Source organism: Uranotaenia lowii, chromosome 1 (genome assembly GCF_029784155.1).
Source record: "Uranotaenia lowii strain MFRU-FL chromosome 1, ASM2978415v1, whole genome shotgun sequence".
In the NCBI taxonomy this organism is placed as follows: domain Eukaryota; kingdom Metazoa; phylum Arthropoda; class Insecta; order Diptera; family Culicidae; genus Uranotaenia; species Uranotaenia lowii.
In genome coordinates, this window is record NC_073691.1 from 214,823,204 (window position 1) to 214,839,260 (window position 16,057).

Here is a 16,057-nt window from a genome sequence, read left to right on the forward strand (position 1 = left end):
ACATATATGGTAGAAGCACCTCAATTGACTCAACATGCAACTCTCATCGGTCCTCAGGTGTAAATTAATACTGTAAGACTAATTAGGACCAACGTTTTATTCATAAATGAGTTAAATTTTGCCGAAGTGAAACGGTTCATCTCATGTTAGTTCGAAGAAAAAGAAAAAAAAACATCTCGTCGTTCTGTTAAACTCAAATTTCACGACCCATGATAGTTGAGTTCCCTTCTTGTTCCGGTCTATTAGTCAAACGACTGGTGGTTCCTCTCAACTCTCTTTATCTCAGAGAATGATTTTCGCAGTCCATTGCACGCCAGTGAGTGGGGTATTAATGTGATTTTACGACAATTAATAAGCAACAGGAATTCGATTAGATACGCATCGTTGTGTTGTGCTGTTAGTAGCTGGACTTTCCTACTCAGATCGAAGTACGGCAAACGGATGCACTACCCTCACTCAATAATTGCAGTGCACCAGGAAACTGCTAGGGAGGGAATTTGTGAAGCTGCCTTCCCTGATGCGCATAACGAGGATGCTTGGCTGCCACTCGGTGGGAATGATAATTTGATTTGGAAAATTGAGCGTTATGAAATGTGGTTGAAATTGTTATTTCAATCAGAAATACTTAAGTTGAATTTAATCCAATAAGACTCGTATTCATAAAACTGACAAAACTGACAAAAATTACAAAAAATTACAAAAATGACAAAACATTACAAAAATGACAAAAATTGGTTGTCAATTCTCCTTGCCTGGGTAAGATTGACTATCTGCCCCGGATTCACTCGGTATAGAACAGAATACTGTAGCATGGTCATTAGACTGCCCCAAATTTGTATGGGAAATTCAAAACCTGTGAAATGTTATGCGCTGCAGGCTGAAATTGATCCTAGTCCTAGTAGAAGATCTCATGCCAAATTTGGGCCGGATCGGATCACGGGAAGGGGTCGCTCAACGAGCCTGAAGTTTGTATGGGATTTCGAGACATTTTGTTCGGGAGAAACATGAGAAACCAGTTTTTCATCAATAACTTTGGTTACCGTCGGCCGATTTCTTTCAAAAACGGGTTTTCTTAAAGACTAAACTATGAAAAACATTTCATCCGAAGACTGCATTTCAATTAGAGTTAAGATAAGAAAGTTATTAGGCTTTAAAAATGAGCTAACTTTTTTAAGGATGGTATTCATCACTGTTAATGAGTCGAGGCGGTCGAACATATTGACGCCTTATTAACAGTGCTGAATACCACCGTTAAAAAAGTTAGCCCATTTTTGAAGCTTAATAACTTTTTTATCTTAACTCTTATCGAAATGCAGTCTTGGGATGAAATGTTTTTCATAATTAAGGCTTCAAGAAAACTCGTTTTTGAAAGAAATCTGCAGACGGAAACAACAGTTATTGATGAAAAACTGGTTTTTCATGTTTCTCCCGAACAAAATGTCTCGAAATCCCATACAAACTTCAGGCTCGTTGAGCGACCCCTTCCCGTGATCCGATCTGGCCCAAATTTGGCATGAGATCTTGTACTAGGCCAAGGATCAATTTTAGCCTGCAGCGCATAACTTTTTCAAAAGTCGGGTCATTTGGGGCACTCTAATGGTCATGCGTTGGCCTTGAAAGTCAGAGATCGCGAGTTCAAATCCTGTTATCCAATCATTTGAATAAAACGCTGATTTTTTGTTTTTGTTTTTGAGACCCTGAGATCCAACAGGGTGTATTCAAAATATTCATTTATGAGTCTACAATGCCCAACATTTCTTCCTATTTTAACCTTCGTATCTTGCATTTTATATTTTTCTTCTCCGTGTGACTGTTTTCAACACCTTCAAAATAATTGTGCAAATTAAGAAGGTCTCTTCCTGAACACTGTATCAATGCTCTGAAATAACTTTACACATCTTGCATTATTATTTCATAATATTTTGTATTCATAGCACTTAGTATCATGTTAGAAACACTGCACTTATCGTACTGCACATATCGGTATATAGATTAGTCGACTGTACATAGAGTAACTCACAAATCGAAAGATATCACCAATTTGCACTAATTTTGTCTTTTTCGGTTCGTTTCTTTTCTTTTTCGTCTCTTTTGCGTTGAACGTTTTTTGCAACTGCCATTAAAAATCGAATCACAAAACACGCACGATTTGATCACTCTTGTTTGTTCACAAAAATTTAAAAAAATACTCAATCGACGGCACTTTCGTGTTATTGTTTTTGTGTTTGTGTGCTTCGTTTTTAAACATTTGGCCTACTGTGCTGTGGGTGGAGAAAACAGGACACGCACAAGCTCAATCACAGTTACTACAACAAAAGCGATCGCCAATCGCAGCAACCGATAGCACAGCAAAGTCGACACGCGCTTAGTCGACCGAAGCAATCATCCTCAGCACTGCCTGTTTCTGCAGCACCACAATCGCCACCGCAAATAGTAAAACTGCCAACACTGCCACTGCCACCGTCACGGGCGTCCTCCACATCCACTGACGGCGATTACACCGAAAACGCACAATTCGCCCAAACCGGAATGTATCCGCCCAACTACGACCTGGTGCACAACTGTATCCGCGGGCTGCCATCGGACAAGGTGAATTGCGATCCACCAAAATAGTGTTATTGCTCCATCTAGTTCACTCTCACCACCTCTTAGGGATGAATCATCCTACAGGATGAAAATCCCAGGAAAAAAAAACTCTTACCATCTACCTGTTGTTGTTGATGTTCCGAGTTTCGTTTGTTGTTTTTCTCTCAAATGGTCATCTTCTCTTCCCGCATCTCTCTGTATCGCCACGCGCCCATTGTAGACTATTGTATAAAAGCTAGTTTATTTTACCAGTTTGTGAAAATATATGTATACTGTAACAAACTATTTTTTCATGATTTTTTGTCTTAGTTGAAATAAAAAAAAACATGCCAATTCATCAGACCGTCTCAAAATTTTATATCCTACTGCGATTAGTATGTGTTTGTTTGCTTGCAGTTTTCCGGATCATCTTATCAAGTTTACGTGCCTACTTTGATTCGGTTTGAGATTTTTAATCTCTCCCTTTATTTGTGTGTTTGACTTTTTCAGGTAATTTGCGCATAACACTTTATGGTTTTATTTTAATCACTATCGCATCTTGAAGTGAATTACATGTATTTATCAACAACATTGTAAGATTAACCAAACCGGGAACCGGGAAAACCAAGAAAAACATGGAATTTCGAGTCAAAACCGGAAAAGATTTTTCATGGATTGTTTTTTCATTCACTCTACTCTAAAGTGAAATCACTTCATCATGACTATTTTATTTCAGGGAAAAACTGGATGGGATCGGAATTTTAATTTCATGGGGAAAAGGCGGAAAAAAGTAGTGTTTTGTCTCTCAAAAATCAAGGTTTTTTTAGTTTAGCGCAAGAGCGCATACGAGATATATAGTGTGTCGATAAGAGATCCAGCAGTCGACCAATGAAGCTTGACTAATATGCATTCTGGAGCTTATTTCATCACGTTCACCGTGGTGAAATTGGCTAACGCGCCGTTGTACTGGATCGGAAATTGCGGGTTCAAGTCCTGTCGGTGAGCAGTTGTATCTGTTTTGAAAAGTTCACGACATTCACGGCTTATGTTCTTTCTTTCTTTGACATGTCATGTTGATCTAATGCTCTCCATCACCTTCGGAAATCTGAAGACTTTTTTCTAAACTCAATTGGGTACATGAAAAACCAAATAGCTTGCAAATAGTAAAATCTCGTGTTACCCGTCTTATATGCTTTCGAAAATTTTGTTTGTACGATTAAACTCCATTTTTACCATTTTAGAATCTGAAATTCATAAGGCTATGTAGGAAAAGAGTACGAGAACAAAAACATTAATTTAGTGGCCACCATGTTATTTGGCTCATTGACGGATGCATAGCAAATGGTATAAGATACCAAGTTTTTGTGTGATTCCATTACACATTTTGCCATTTTGCTGGTAAGAAAATGTAAAAAACTACAGATCATGAGAGTAAGAGCTACGGAATCTCGTTTCAAAATTTTTAAATTGTAAGCATTCAAAATTTATCACGAAAAATTATCATTCAAAATGCGAACTGCAGTCTAAGAATAAATTGAAAATTTGGATTGTGATATCAAATTGTGAATTCGAATTAAAATATACATTTTTGAAATCGGCTTTAAAATGCAGACCCAGAATTTAAGTAGATCAATATTAGCTTATTACCATTAGCATTAGCATAGCATAATCCAGAATCCGATTCACAGAACTTAGGCTCTGCAAACACATTCTTTAAAAGTAATTTAAAAGTTATTTAACAAAAAATCGGATCAGAATATATTCCAGAATCTGTTCTCAAAATTGCAGAGATAATATATAATCAAAATATCAATCTGTTGAACGCAGATAATTCACCGCAGGTTTCAATGGTGGAATAGTGTTACCGTTGATTCATAATTGTCGGTTGAGTCGTTAAGCTACAGTCAATAACATTGGCGATATAAGTGTGCATTTATCACTCTTACACGGATGTGGTATCCTCACTATTAATATTCTCATTTCCGTGTATTGTTCGCAATTGCGATTTGCATGGAACAAGTGGAAACCAAAACTAACATTTTTTCAGTTGCGCCGGTAACGTATGTATTTAAAAAAAAAACGTCTTATACTCTAATCAGACATCGAAAGAAGGCTGGTTCCGGACGGCCGACGGTCCTGGGCGACAAAAAGCTCCAAAACATGCTGAATAGGAAAATCGAGGGAAAAGTGGATACATTGCTGCTGGCGCTGGGCAGGAAGAGGCCAATTCGCAAATTTTGTGTCTTCCATTGGAAAATTTCCAGTAACTGAACATTTTGAACAATCTTTTTTCGAAAATTTAATAAAGAAAACGCAAAAATAAGACCAGAACATTTCCACGCGAAAGTTTTTGATAACGAATTTTCCGATAAAATGCCGGAAGGTTGCTTGGAAGGGTAATGCATATTTTTTCAAGTCAAATCTTTACTTATCATTTAAAATTTACATAACTCATTTATTGGTTAATGGTCATTGAAAGTTTTGTCTTTAAATTAAAATATTTGCACATGTGGTTCAAGTGTCCAAATGTCCACCAATTGCTCAAATATCAACAATAGACTCAGTAGGCTGTGCTTGTGAGTGACAGTCACGTTTTTCGAAGCTGGGAAATTATGAAAGTTTAATAGGATCAAGTTTTGAAGAATAATCAGTTTTTTTTTCATTTGGATCGCATCCCGGATTTTGCGGTAAACAGGAGCGCCTGGAAAATTTTCACGTAGGGAACCATCGAAGGCTTATTTACACTGAACAGCGGAATTTCAAATGATGATCACCGGATTAGAACGAAGAGGTGCAGCAAGATCAGTCGACGACATCAACAAATTGAACTTTCAAGAGTAGAACCAAGGAACCGGATAACCGGAACCGGAACCGATAACAACGGATGAGTATCGTCGCTGACTTCTTTGGTAAGACATTTAAATTCTAGAAGTGCTGCTCTTGGCCTTTAAAATTGTTTTTCATTCAAAAAATTGAACCAAGAAAAGTAACTTTTTTCTCGAAATAAATTCGAATAGTTCCTGCATACGAAGTGGATTCAAAAACAGATTAGGCGCATTTCGGATTATATTAGGACGAAAATGAAAGATAAATCAATAAATCACGAACATAAGTAACTGTTCTTTAAAGGAGAATTCATCGTGGATATGTTTTTGGAAATTTATGAGAGGCTTTACCGGTGGGTAATATAGATTTGAAGTGATAGACGGATAAACCATAGCAAGAAAGTAATTAAGGTGTTGAAAAGAGCGAGGAGCATTCTGAATAGAAGATTGACCACATACAAATTCAGTATGTGGTCAAGCTTCTTTTCGAAATGCTCCTCGCTCTTTTTAACACCTTAGTAACTTTTTTCCTATGGTCTATATCCGTTTATCACTTCAAATTTATAATACTCACCGATAAAGCCGCTCAAAAATGTTCAAAAATAAGTAATTTTGTTGCTGATCCTATGTTAAGGTACCGAATCAGAACAAATTGATTCAATGGGTGGACCAAAATGAATATCGAACGAAATAATTAGTTACAAAAATAAATTTTTGTCACATAATTTGCTCTCCAATTGATTTTTTTCCCTTTGGTTTTCCAGTTTTATTTAAATTAATCTTAAATAAGAGGATTGAAGCATGTCTAGATTTTTGAATACAAGTTTGGTTATGTATTTAATAAAATCTTTCATTTTTATCTAAAGGTTTTATGAAAAATCTTTAATTTTACGATTCGGTAAATTAGTTTTTTTTGAATTTCAATGAAAATTTATATCAATTATAATGGAACAAATTCTTTCAATAAAAAATTATCATTTTGAACAATTTGATGATAAAAAAAGATACAAAGTAATTTTCAATTGAAACTTATTTGATTTTCTGTCAAAAAATTGAAAAATAAGTATTTCTTTAATATATTAACCAGAATTTAAATGCTTATCAGAGATTATATTTGGTAATACTAGGGCGTGGCCGGCACCGTTATTGACGTTTAAAGAGTTTTGTGCAGTGTGAATGAGCTGCTTATCCCAAGCACCATTCATTTGACCTCTGAACAAACTGACGGCCTCAGTCAATCACGGACTAGCAACCATTGGCGATGTGGAACTTGTTCTACTGAGCCGCATCAGCGATCGTGGAAATCGAAGTGATTATAATCATAATTTTAATTTGGAAAAATTAATACATACAATTTCTAAAACCATGCATTTCGAGTTTTACGGTTTAAGGTGGATGTGAGTAGTTAGTCAAGCTAAGCTAAGCTAGAACTGAATAATCTGTCTTGGTGTTATTTTGATCATCATCCGAAAAAAGTCCATTTTTTAATACATAGATACGTTAGATCAGCATATTTCCTCTGCTGTTCAAAAGGGAATGTGTGCACACTAGACTGCCCCAAATTTTTATGAGAAATTTCAAGCTTGTGAAATGTTATGCGCTGCAGGCTATAATTGATCCTACGTCTAGTACAAGGTCTCACGCCAAATTTGGGTCAGATCGGATCACGGGAAAGGGTCGCTCAACGAGGGGGATTTTGAGACATTTAGCTCGAAAGGAAAATGAAAAATCAGTTTTTTACCAACAACTTTGGTCCCCTTCGGTCGATTTCTTTTGAAAACGGTTTTTCTTAAAGCCTAAACTATGGCAAATATTTCATCCGAAGACTGCATGATTGGTTCTGCCATTTAATGTTCTATATTTAATTTCAATATAAAATGTTAAATGGCCGAACCAATCATACAGTACCCATTAGATCTCTGAATAATGTTTTCAAAAACATAACACATTCGCAAAATGATACCTACAACAAAAGACTTGAAGGTAGAACAACACGCCAGTTGACAAGTTGAGCCCGTTCATTAAATTGATGTGGGATTTCGTAGAGGGGCTCGATCGACTTCGGTCTCCACTGGCTGAGTCAAGTTTGAAAAAAGAATGGAAGAAAATCGTTCCATTTCTTTTCTTTCCTACTTGCTCACACTAACTTATTCGAACCATTCCTATCCCTTCCCGTGTGAAGTAGCTTCTGGTTTTTTCTTGTTCTGTTCACTCCTCCTGGAGCTTATTGGAAAATTCGACTGGGGAAGCAGCACGCTGGCTGTGGCTGGATGTCTCTGAGGGTGGTCTGAAGTGCACAGAATCCAATTTGTGGAATACCATAAATTCCTTTCGCCTCTCGAAATTGGATTGCTGCCGTTTAGCCCCCAAACTCCGGGAAAGGATGGAGAAAAAAGGAAGGAAGGACCCCGCGAACGAATGAGAAAGGAACATGCCGCAGTAAACCGATCAACTCGATTCGGTCGAACGAAATGTTGCTGTCGATATAGAAAGGAAAAAAAAAGTAGTATCATTCAGTCAAGTAAATCACAGTGAGTGTAGTAAGGCAGTTCCTCCATCAGCATCAATTTTCTTTTTTAAAGCCTTTTTCCGAGCAAACGGATGGATTGTGAACTTCTGCCATTTTTTTTTTGAAATCACAAAAGCGCTTCGCTAGCGATTGGCGGAAAATGATAGGCGGCATTCATCAGGCATTTTGTGTTTATGTTTTCGCTGACAGCTTACGGAGTGAACAAAATGATCCCTTTTCATAAAAAAAAATCATCACAACAGTAGGATTTAAGATTTTTTTTTCAATTTATTCTATATAATTATAGATGTAGACTTCAGTGAGGACAAAAAACCAATTAGTAACTACTTAGCTTAGAAGAACACGTTCATATTGAAGAAGCTTTTTCTGCCATTAGTTCCAAAATTAATACAGAAGAAAAGTGGAAAAAGGTCCCCCCGAAAAGCTTGTCAAGAACAAATCTCCAAATAGAAAAAGACAGCCAAACAGACAGACAGACAAACAGTGATAGAACGCAAGGTCTTGACGAAAATCTTAATTGATTTAGCCAATGTTTTAGTGTCAGCACAAGTTCGATTCGACTCGATTCGTTTTGGATTTAACTGCCAAACCAAACTGTCTCGTCGAGTCTTCCAGCACAATCGTTAATTGAAATCATTCCTACATTCGAATCGGAATGCTCCCCTCCAGGTCTTTCGTGCTGGATCAGCATCTGATCCATGTTGATGGAAGGACGTTGTTCTTGGGATCGTTTTAATTTAATCAATTACAAACTAGGTAACAAGAAGAATGACAAAAACACGCGGTACAGAGAAAGAATCTCAGTAAAAATTAAAACTAAGAGACTGGAGTTGATCCCACTGAAAAATGACTTTTTTGACAAAAAAAATCTTAAAAATGGCACAGTGGTCCAGGATGGAACTTCTTCGTTACAAAATTAATTACGAAGATACTTCAAGAGACAGAAAAATGGTGCATTGCAATGAAATTCAATAATTTTAAATCAACTATTAGGGAGTGTCATTTTTACATGATTTACACATGAAAACTTTTTCCAATGATCAGATAAAGCCAAACTGTATTCTACAAAGTTGTAGCCAACGGTTTTTGAGCAACTTTACAGAAGACATTACATACATGTGACGATTTGTAAGCGAGTTGTGATTTTTTGAATGTTGACATGTAAGAGTATGTCGAAAAAACTTTGTCTTTAACTTTTGTGAATGAACTCATACAAGAAAAATGTTCTCTAAGCGTTTTTATAAAATAAAAATACGCTCACTTTTCTCTCGAAGAGCAATTTTGTATCTGGAGACGTTAAGTAAAACGAGATTTTTAAGCAAAAATTTGTACATTTTCAACTGTCATATCTCGAATTGGTGCAAACCAAAAATTATTTTATGACGAAATTATTTAGTTCAAATATCAAATATTTGATTGTGAAATAACGGGAGATAGGTTATTTTTCTAACTCGACATAAAATATCCAAAATTTATAAATTTTTCAATACAAGTTCGTTCATCCCCATTTCTCTGGCAAAAGTCGAAATTTCATCGTTTTGTTATTGTCTGAATCCATTACAATGCATAAATAAACGATTTAACACATTCAATCAAATAAAATAAAATAATTGAATACTGATAAAATATTATTGTTAAAAATTTGTCATTTTTACAAAACTGTATAAAAGCGAGAAAAATATGCTAAATCGTTTATTTAAGCATCGTAATGATCTTGGGCAATGAAAAAACGATGAAAATTCGACTTTTGCGCAAGAAAACTCGACTTTTGACAAGGAGATGTTCTCTTTATAAGGGTCTTTAAGCGTTAGAATTTGTATTGAAAAATTACAAACTGTGGGATTTTTGTCAAACGTTAAAAAAATAACCTATATCCCATAATTTTACAATCAAATATTTGATATTTGAACTAAATAATGCCGTCATAATTTTTTTTTTTTTTTTATTTGCACCAATCCGAGACATGACAGTTAAAAAGGTACGAATTTTTGCTTAAAAAATTCGGTATAACTTACTGACGTCTCCAGATACAAGTTTGGTCTCCGAGAGAAAAGTGTGCGCATTTTTATTTCATACAAATGCTTAGAAAACACTGTTCTTATATGAGTTCATTCACAAAAGTTAAAACAATAATACAGTTTTTTTTCGACACACCCTAACATTGCAACATTCAACAAATCATAAATCGCTTACAAATCGTCATATCTATGAGGTGTTTTCTGTAAAGTTGACTCAAAATCCGTTGACTTTGTAGAATATCTGATCCGGAACTATCTGATCACTGGAAAAAGTTTTTATGTAGAGAGAAAAAAATTGTTTGAAGTAATGAAAGCTTTTTTTAACTTGGCCATTAGACTGAGTCGATTTGGGGTCATTTTCGAATTTCTCAATCCCTGAGGTGTAAAAATCTTCAGTTTGGTTCAAGACTCATTCATAATGTTTTATTTTCAGAATTTTGAAGTGTTGTTTTCATGAGAGAATTCCAACTTTAGGTTTGTATGGGTAAATTAAATATTCTGTTCTGGAAAACAAACATGTTTTACTTAAACTTTGGAAACGAGGCATGTAAGCGTTTTCCTGCCAATTTATGCACGCTCTTGAGGAAATTTTCTGAAGAACACTCTAATATGCGTCAAACTATCTCAGAATCTCGGGAATGTATTTTAGTTTTCACAAAAATAGCACTGAAGGAAAAAAAAGATTTGGACCTGCGTCATCATTTTTAGATTTTTGAAAAATATAAGTACCAAAATCTATTAAAAACCATTTTTCTAATTTCATTTTATTTGTTCAGGTTAAATTTACTGTTTTTTAACTCTTACAGAAAAAAACTAACCTGAATAATCTTGATCTATCGAAATGAATAAATAGTAAGTAATAAAAAAAACCCTAGGTGACCTCGGTCTTACAGTACGAAATCATTCTTTCATCCCTTTCTCTTTTTCCTATTCTATTTATTGACTGCTAGACGTTGCCGGCACCGTTATTGAAGTTTAAAGAGAGTGCATCAGTTTTGGACGGTCAATCACGGAGTGGCAACCATTGGTGATGTGGAACTTGTTCTACTGAGCCATGCCTGCGATCGTGGAATTTAAAATGCATAAGTTGTAATGATGTCTTCATTCATGGAATTTATTTTTAATCGAGCAAGGTGTGATAAGATGCAAAAAAACACATGGATTATAAATTGATAAATCATTTCTGGTTCAACGATTTAAGGTAGACGTGAGTAGTCAATCAAGCTAAGCTAAAAACCTGTTAAAAACATGTTTGTGGCTTGTTAGAAGATGTTAAGAACAATGTTTAGTAAAAATTTCCAAATTGTTTTTGTTGAAATGAAAAGATTCAACGCAGGTTTCAGTGGTTGAATAGAGTTGTCTTTTATCCACATTTGATTGTCAGTCCATAAATAACTACCCATTACATTTGCGATAGCTGTCATTTTCCACTTCTCAAATTTCCTAACCGAGAAAGTCGGCAAGCCTCGTTCGATAATTACGTCAAGTGCTGAAAAACTCGAGTTTTCAACGACTTGAATACACAATTTTATGCAAATTTAAAAAAAAATCCCTAGAAAGCTAAATAATTTATCAAAAAGAAGCGCATCTCAACAAATAACAACTTGTGTGTAGGATAGATATGAGATAATGGAAAATATGGAATCAAATAAGATATATTAGTAGAAAAGAAAGAAATTGCATAATTCGAAATTTCTCAACACACACTAATGATTGACGGACAAGTGAACAACATGCGGAATTAGAGAGAACTTGCCTACTTCGATTGAAAAATATGTTCATTGCGTTGATTGTTGCGCGATAACTTTTACCTATAAACAGAACGGCACTAGTGCAAAGCTGGTCATTCTTAAATTGGATTTTGGGAATTAAATATCACTTCTAGGGAACGGGACCACGCGAAGGCGGCCAACGAGACAAGGAAACCCCTCAGATTACGACAATGAAGACGATAATGACTGAAAGGATGATAATGACTGAAAATTTGTGATCAAGTAGGTCGTGTGCCGTGTGAATTCTGTGCCAAAAATTAGCACTTTTAGATATTGTTTTCAATGTCGAAACGTTGCCTTTGCAACACTAAATTGCATAAAATATAATTGAACTTTGATGCATAATAACTTTCACATGACTTATAATATCGTCTTCTTGCTTTTTACTCTGTTTCGTTATTCGAGACAAAATAATAAAATAATATCTACAGCACCAAAAAATGCTGTATTTTGTGCAATTTTTGGATTCTTGGGATTCGTTGGGAAACAACACAAAAACTTTAAAGTGCTTTTTTTGTTTACACTTATACCATTTTGGCTATGGAGGGCTCGTTTATCTTTTTTCTCGAGGTTTTATCTGAAGCACTGAATTTGAATTTTCATTTAACCAAAGCCTTAATTTAACGATGTGAATCTTTACACTAAAGACATGGATCGTAACCAACATTCTGAATCTACAGACCTGGCCAAGTTTTAGATTCGGATCCGTATACAAAATCTCCAAAAAGTTTTGCATATCTCATATCTGTGATATACGTATTAAGTATTTGTTTTGATTGAAAAATCTATGTTCCATGTTCCGAATCTCCCTCATGAAGACAAAGCATGAAAACGGCGATTATCGTTCGCAGCCAAGTTGTCCCTTCTATGCCGCTTTTCTCTTCCCGATCTACTTGACCGTTCAATAGCAGGATTGCCCCACGGGGGGATAACCCGTTGAACCTTGTTCTCCTTAACTTCAAGTTCTATTACCGCGGTACACTGCTGGTTTCGGTTCTCTCCTCCATGTACGCTAGCTAAATCACAACTTGGAACGCTTGAGCAGCAGTTCGCTGGTTGGTTTCAGCAGCATCCTAACTGCCATCATAAGCTATCTTGCTCTGGATGGTGTGGCGTGGGAAAGCAAGTCATCCCAACCCACGTGAAGAGCAGCACGAAGAGAAGAGGTCAAATGGGACAAAAAAGGCGCCAGGTCATTTACTAACACGCCCTCCTGGCAAATCTCAAGCGGTCGATGGTGTGCTCTATGGCTTCGAAAAGTGCAATCCAAGTAGGCGGGCGGTGGCGACGATTTTCCCACCACCAGTAGCATCACCAAGGCGACCATCGAAGTAGGCAGGCATCTTATTTTGCTTCCTCACTCGCTCACACCCATCGCCGCCTGGTGTTCACATTAATTACATAAACTACTTTAGACTCATTAAGAAAATCGGAAGAGCATCCCTAGGCCTTTCCACCGAAGACAAAAAGGTCGACTGCTTGTGGCTTGTGACCTGTCTTGGGAGGTTAAGTTGAGGGAGCAGGGGGGAAGACTTGTATTAAATTTTATATTTACGAGCACCGTCGTCGTCTCCAGCCAGCGACGGCAATCTTGATGATGGAATCGTCACTTGGCGCGCTACCTCATTGTTCTAATTTGCACCAGAGATGGGGAAAAGGTGGCAAAGTGGCGATGCCCGGCGAAAAATGGGAAGAGATTGAACACTTTTGCGCGGCGCCCTCTTTTGCTCGTTAAAAGAACGACTTCGACGAGAGCTTTTACGAGAATTAGAAAAGCCCCGGAAAAATGGGACGCGCTGCATGTAAATTGGAATGTTAATAGCCCTCACTCTTCCCACCGGCTGTTTGAACCAATTCGAGGATGACACACATTTCAGGCGGTTGGTGCCGGGAACTTCTTCTTCCTCCTTGTTCACATCGAGGAGAAATGGCAGCCATCTGAACCCCACCAACACGATTTAAGGAATTGAATTCTATTCCATTTTTCTTATGGGAAGCTTTTTCGAAGATATGGGAGCGAAAATGAAGAATTGCAAATGAAACATTGCAGAATTGCATAATCCATTGAGAAAAAAGTTCAATTTCAGCACCTTATGAGATTTAACACACAAAAAACACATGAGATGTGATTTTGAATGTCAAAAAGTCCCAAGTGCAACCTTTGGATTTGTTTGAATATTTGAAAAGTGTTGAAAACGCAGGTTTCAGTGGTGGAATAGAGTTATCTTTATTCATGTTTCGTCTATGAGGTCATTAGATTACATCTATATTAATTAGCGATAGCTAATTGTCCTTTCCACATCTTATATTCCCTAACCGGGAAAGTACTCATTTCTCAATGAGTACTTTGATATTCTTACCCAGAATATCTGGCAACACTGTTGTGTTACCACGAACCTAAGTTGAGTTGTTTGGCTTCACAGTGTGATGATGTAAACATTTCTACCGTGTTTACCATCATCAGCTGTCATCATCAATCATCACCGCTATTGTTTCAATTGCGAATTGACTCAAAGCATGCGGAACCAAAACAAACTGTTTTGGTTCTGCTCGTGGAAGTTGCTGCTGGCTGCTACCAAGGAAAACCGTAAGTTTCAACACCTCCCCTCAATTCGCAGATTGAGAATGCTGAATAGCTTCACGTGCCTCGCCCTTGATAACGCCATCGTGAACGCATCAGCTGGCTGATATTCAGTAGAGATGTGTCTCAATGAAAGCTGATCTCCCTGATGAATGCATACTTCACATCCAAATGCTTCATTCGCTGATAGGTCCGCGCCTCTTCCAGATAAATACTGGGTGCATGAGATGTTGTACTCCATCGAAGTGAAATGAGTGCTAACCACAGCCAATTCACTTAGGAAGTTTGTTAACCACAAACCTTTCTTCACCGCATGTCACAAGGCTCCAGTCGATGACGTTTCGTTGACCACGAAATAAGATTCTCGAAATGTCTATCCGTATTCGCGTTTCTGCGGTATACCAACGCCGTATCGGTCGTACCTCGAAGGTACCGCAGAATACGCTTCAGGCCTTGTCAGTGCCTATCCACCGGGCTGGCCTGGTACTTGCTCAGTGCGCTAACCGTAGCACAGATATCTGGTCTCGAAGATGTTGCCAGATATTGTAGACAACCGATCAATTCTTTGAATGGTTGTTCGGTGATAGCCTCACCATCGTTCAGCTTCGTCCAGCGAACGTTTGTGTCAAGCGGTGTGCTTACGGGTTTACAATCGGCCATACCGAATCGTTGCAGAACCTTCTCGACGTATCCTGATTGCGAAATCTCGATAATGCTATTCGGGAAGTCTCGCTCGATGGCCATCCCCAAGAAAGTCTTGACTTCCAGGAGATCCTTCATCTGGAATAGTCTCCCAAGCTCGGTCTTGATCCAAATAACCTCTGAAACGTCTTTTCCGGCAATCAGGATATCATCCACGTACAGGATGAGGGTGAGTCCTCGCTTGCAGGATCGGTAAACGCAGCAGTCACTCTTCAACGGATAGAAACCAAGCTTTCTTATCTCGTCGTCGAATCGCTGGTTCCAAGCACGACCCGCTTGCTTCCAGCCGTACAGGCTTTTCTGCAATCGAACGACCTTCGATTTTCCCACGTCATCGTTTGGCAACTGCATGAAGATAATTGGAACAATGGACTTTCCAATTACACTGCTCGGATGCATTGTTCCAGTTCGCTTGGCTCTCAAACACTCGCCAGTCTTAGCTGTGTTGATGACATATGGCTCTTCCAGAGTCTTGACAACAACCAACAGGCTCTGATCTCGCACCATGTGCTGAGTGGCACTAGAATCGATGACAAATCGAACTTTACGTCGATTCTGGTGGCTGATAACCTCAGCTTGCGAGCGGTGGGACCTTCTAGCAGGCTGTTTTCTGGTAACCCCAGAAGAACAACCTCTCTTGGCCATCAACGCCGTTTCCCGATGATTTCGAGAAACCTTAAGATTCAGCAGCATGGGGTGGTTAAAGTCGCTGGCAACTAACCATAGCCCAAACCACCTCCTCAAAGAGTCCAGAAATTGCTTCCAGCTGTGCTCGAGCATGCTAACAGCAGCGCACAGCCAGAGCACGAGAGTAACCCTCTCGGCTAGCAGCTCCAACCAACTCCTCCAGGGTGTTCCTCCAGGTTGACCTTCGAACCTTCGCGCTGCCCGGTTGCGGATCCAGAGACTCCTCCCGGCCGTCGGACGTGAGCTCACGCATGCTAACCGCAGCGTGGCTCGTGACGGCATCGAGAGTAACCCTCTCGATCCGCGAAACATCCCGGGCTCGACCGTTGGCGGCACCTCCTGGCTGGCCTGGGACATCTCGCTGCCTGGTAGTTCTC

The 16,057-nt window shown here is 38.1% G+C and overlaps 1 protein-coding gene across 11 annotated transcripts in view; it reads left to right on the plus strand.

Moving 5' to 3' along the window:
* LOC129747528 (neurexin-3a) overlaps positions 1 to 16,057 on the plus strand; it is a 200,796-nt gene that overhangs the window by 74,690 nt on the left and 110,049 nt on the right. For 7 of the 11 annotated variants that reach the window (XM_055741795.1, XM_055741819.1, XM_055741835.1 and 4 more), the window contains exon 6: positions 2,281 to 2,589. The exons of the other annotated variants lie outside the window; for them this stretch is intronic. In XM_055741795.1, the coding sequence (XP_055597770.1) occupies positions 2,281 to 2,589 (309 nt within the window). The remainder of the gene's footprint in view (positions 1 to 2,280; positions 2,590 to 16,057) is intronic. 11 annotated transcript variants of the gene reach the window in all.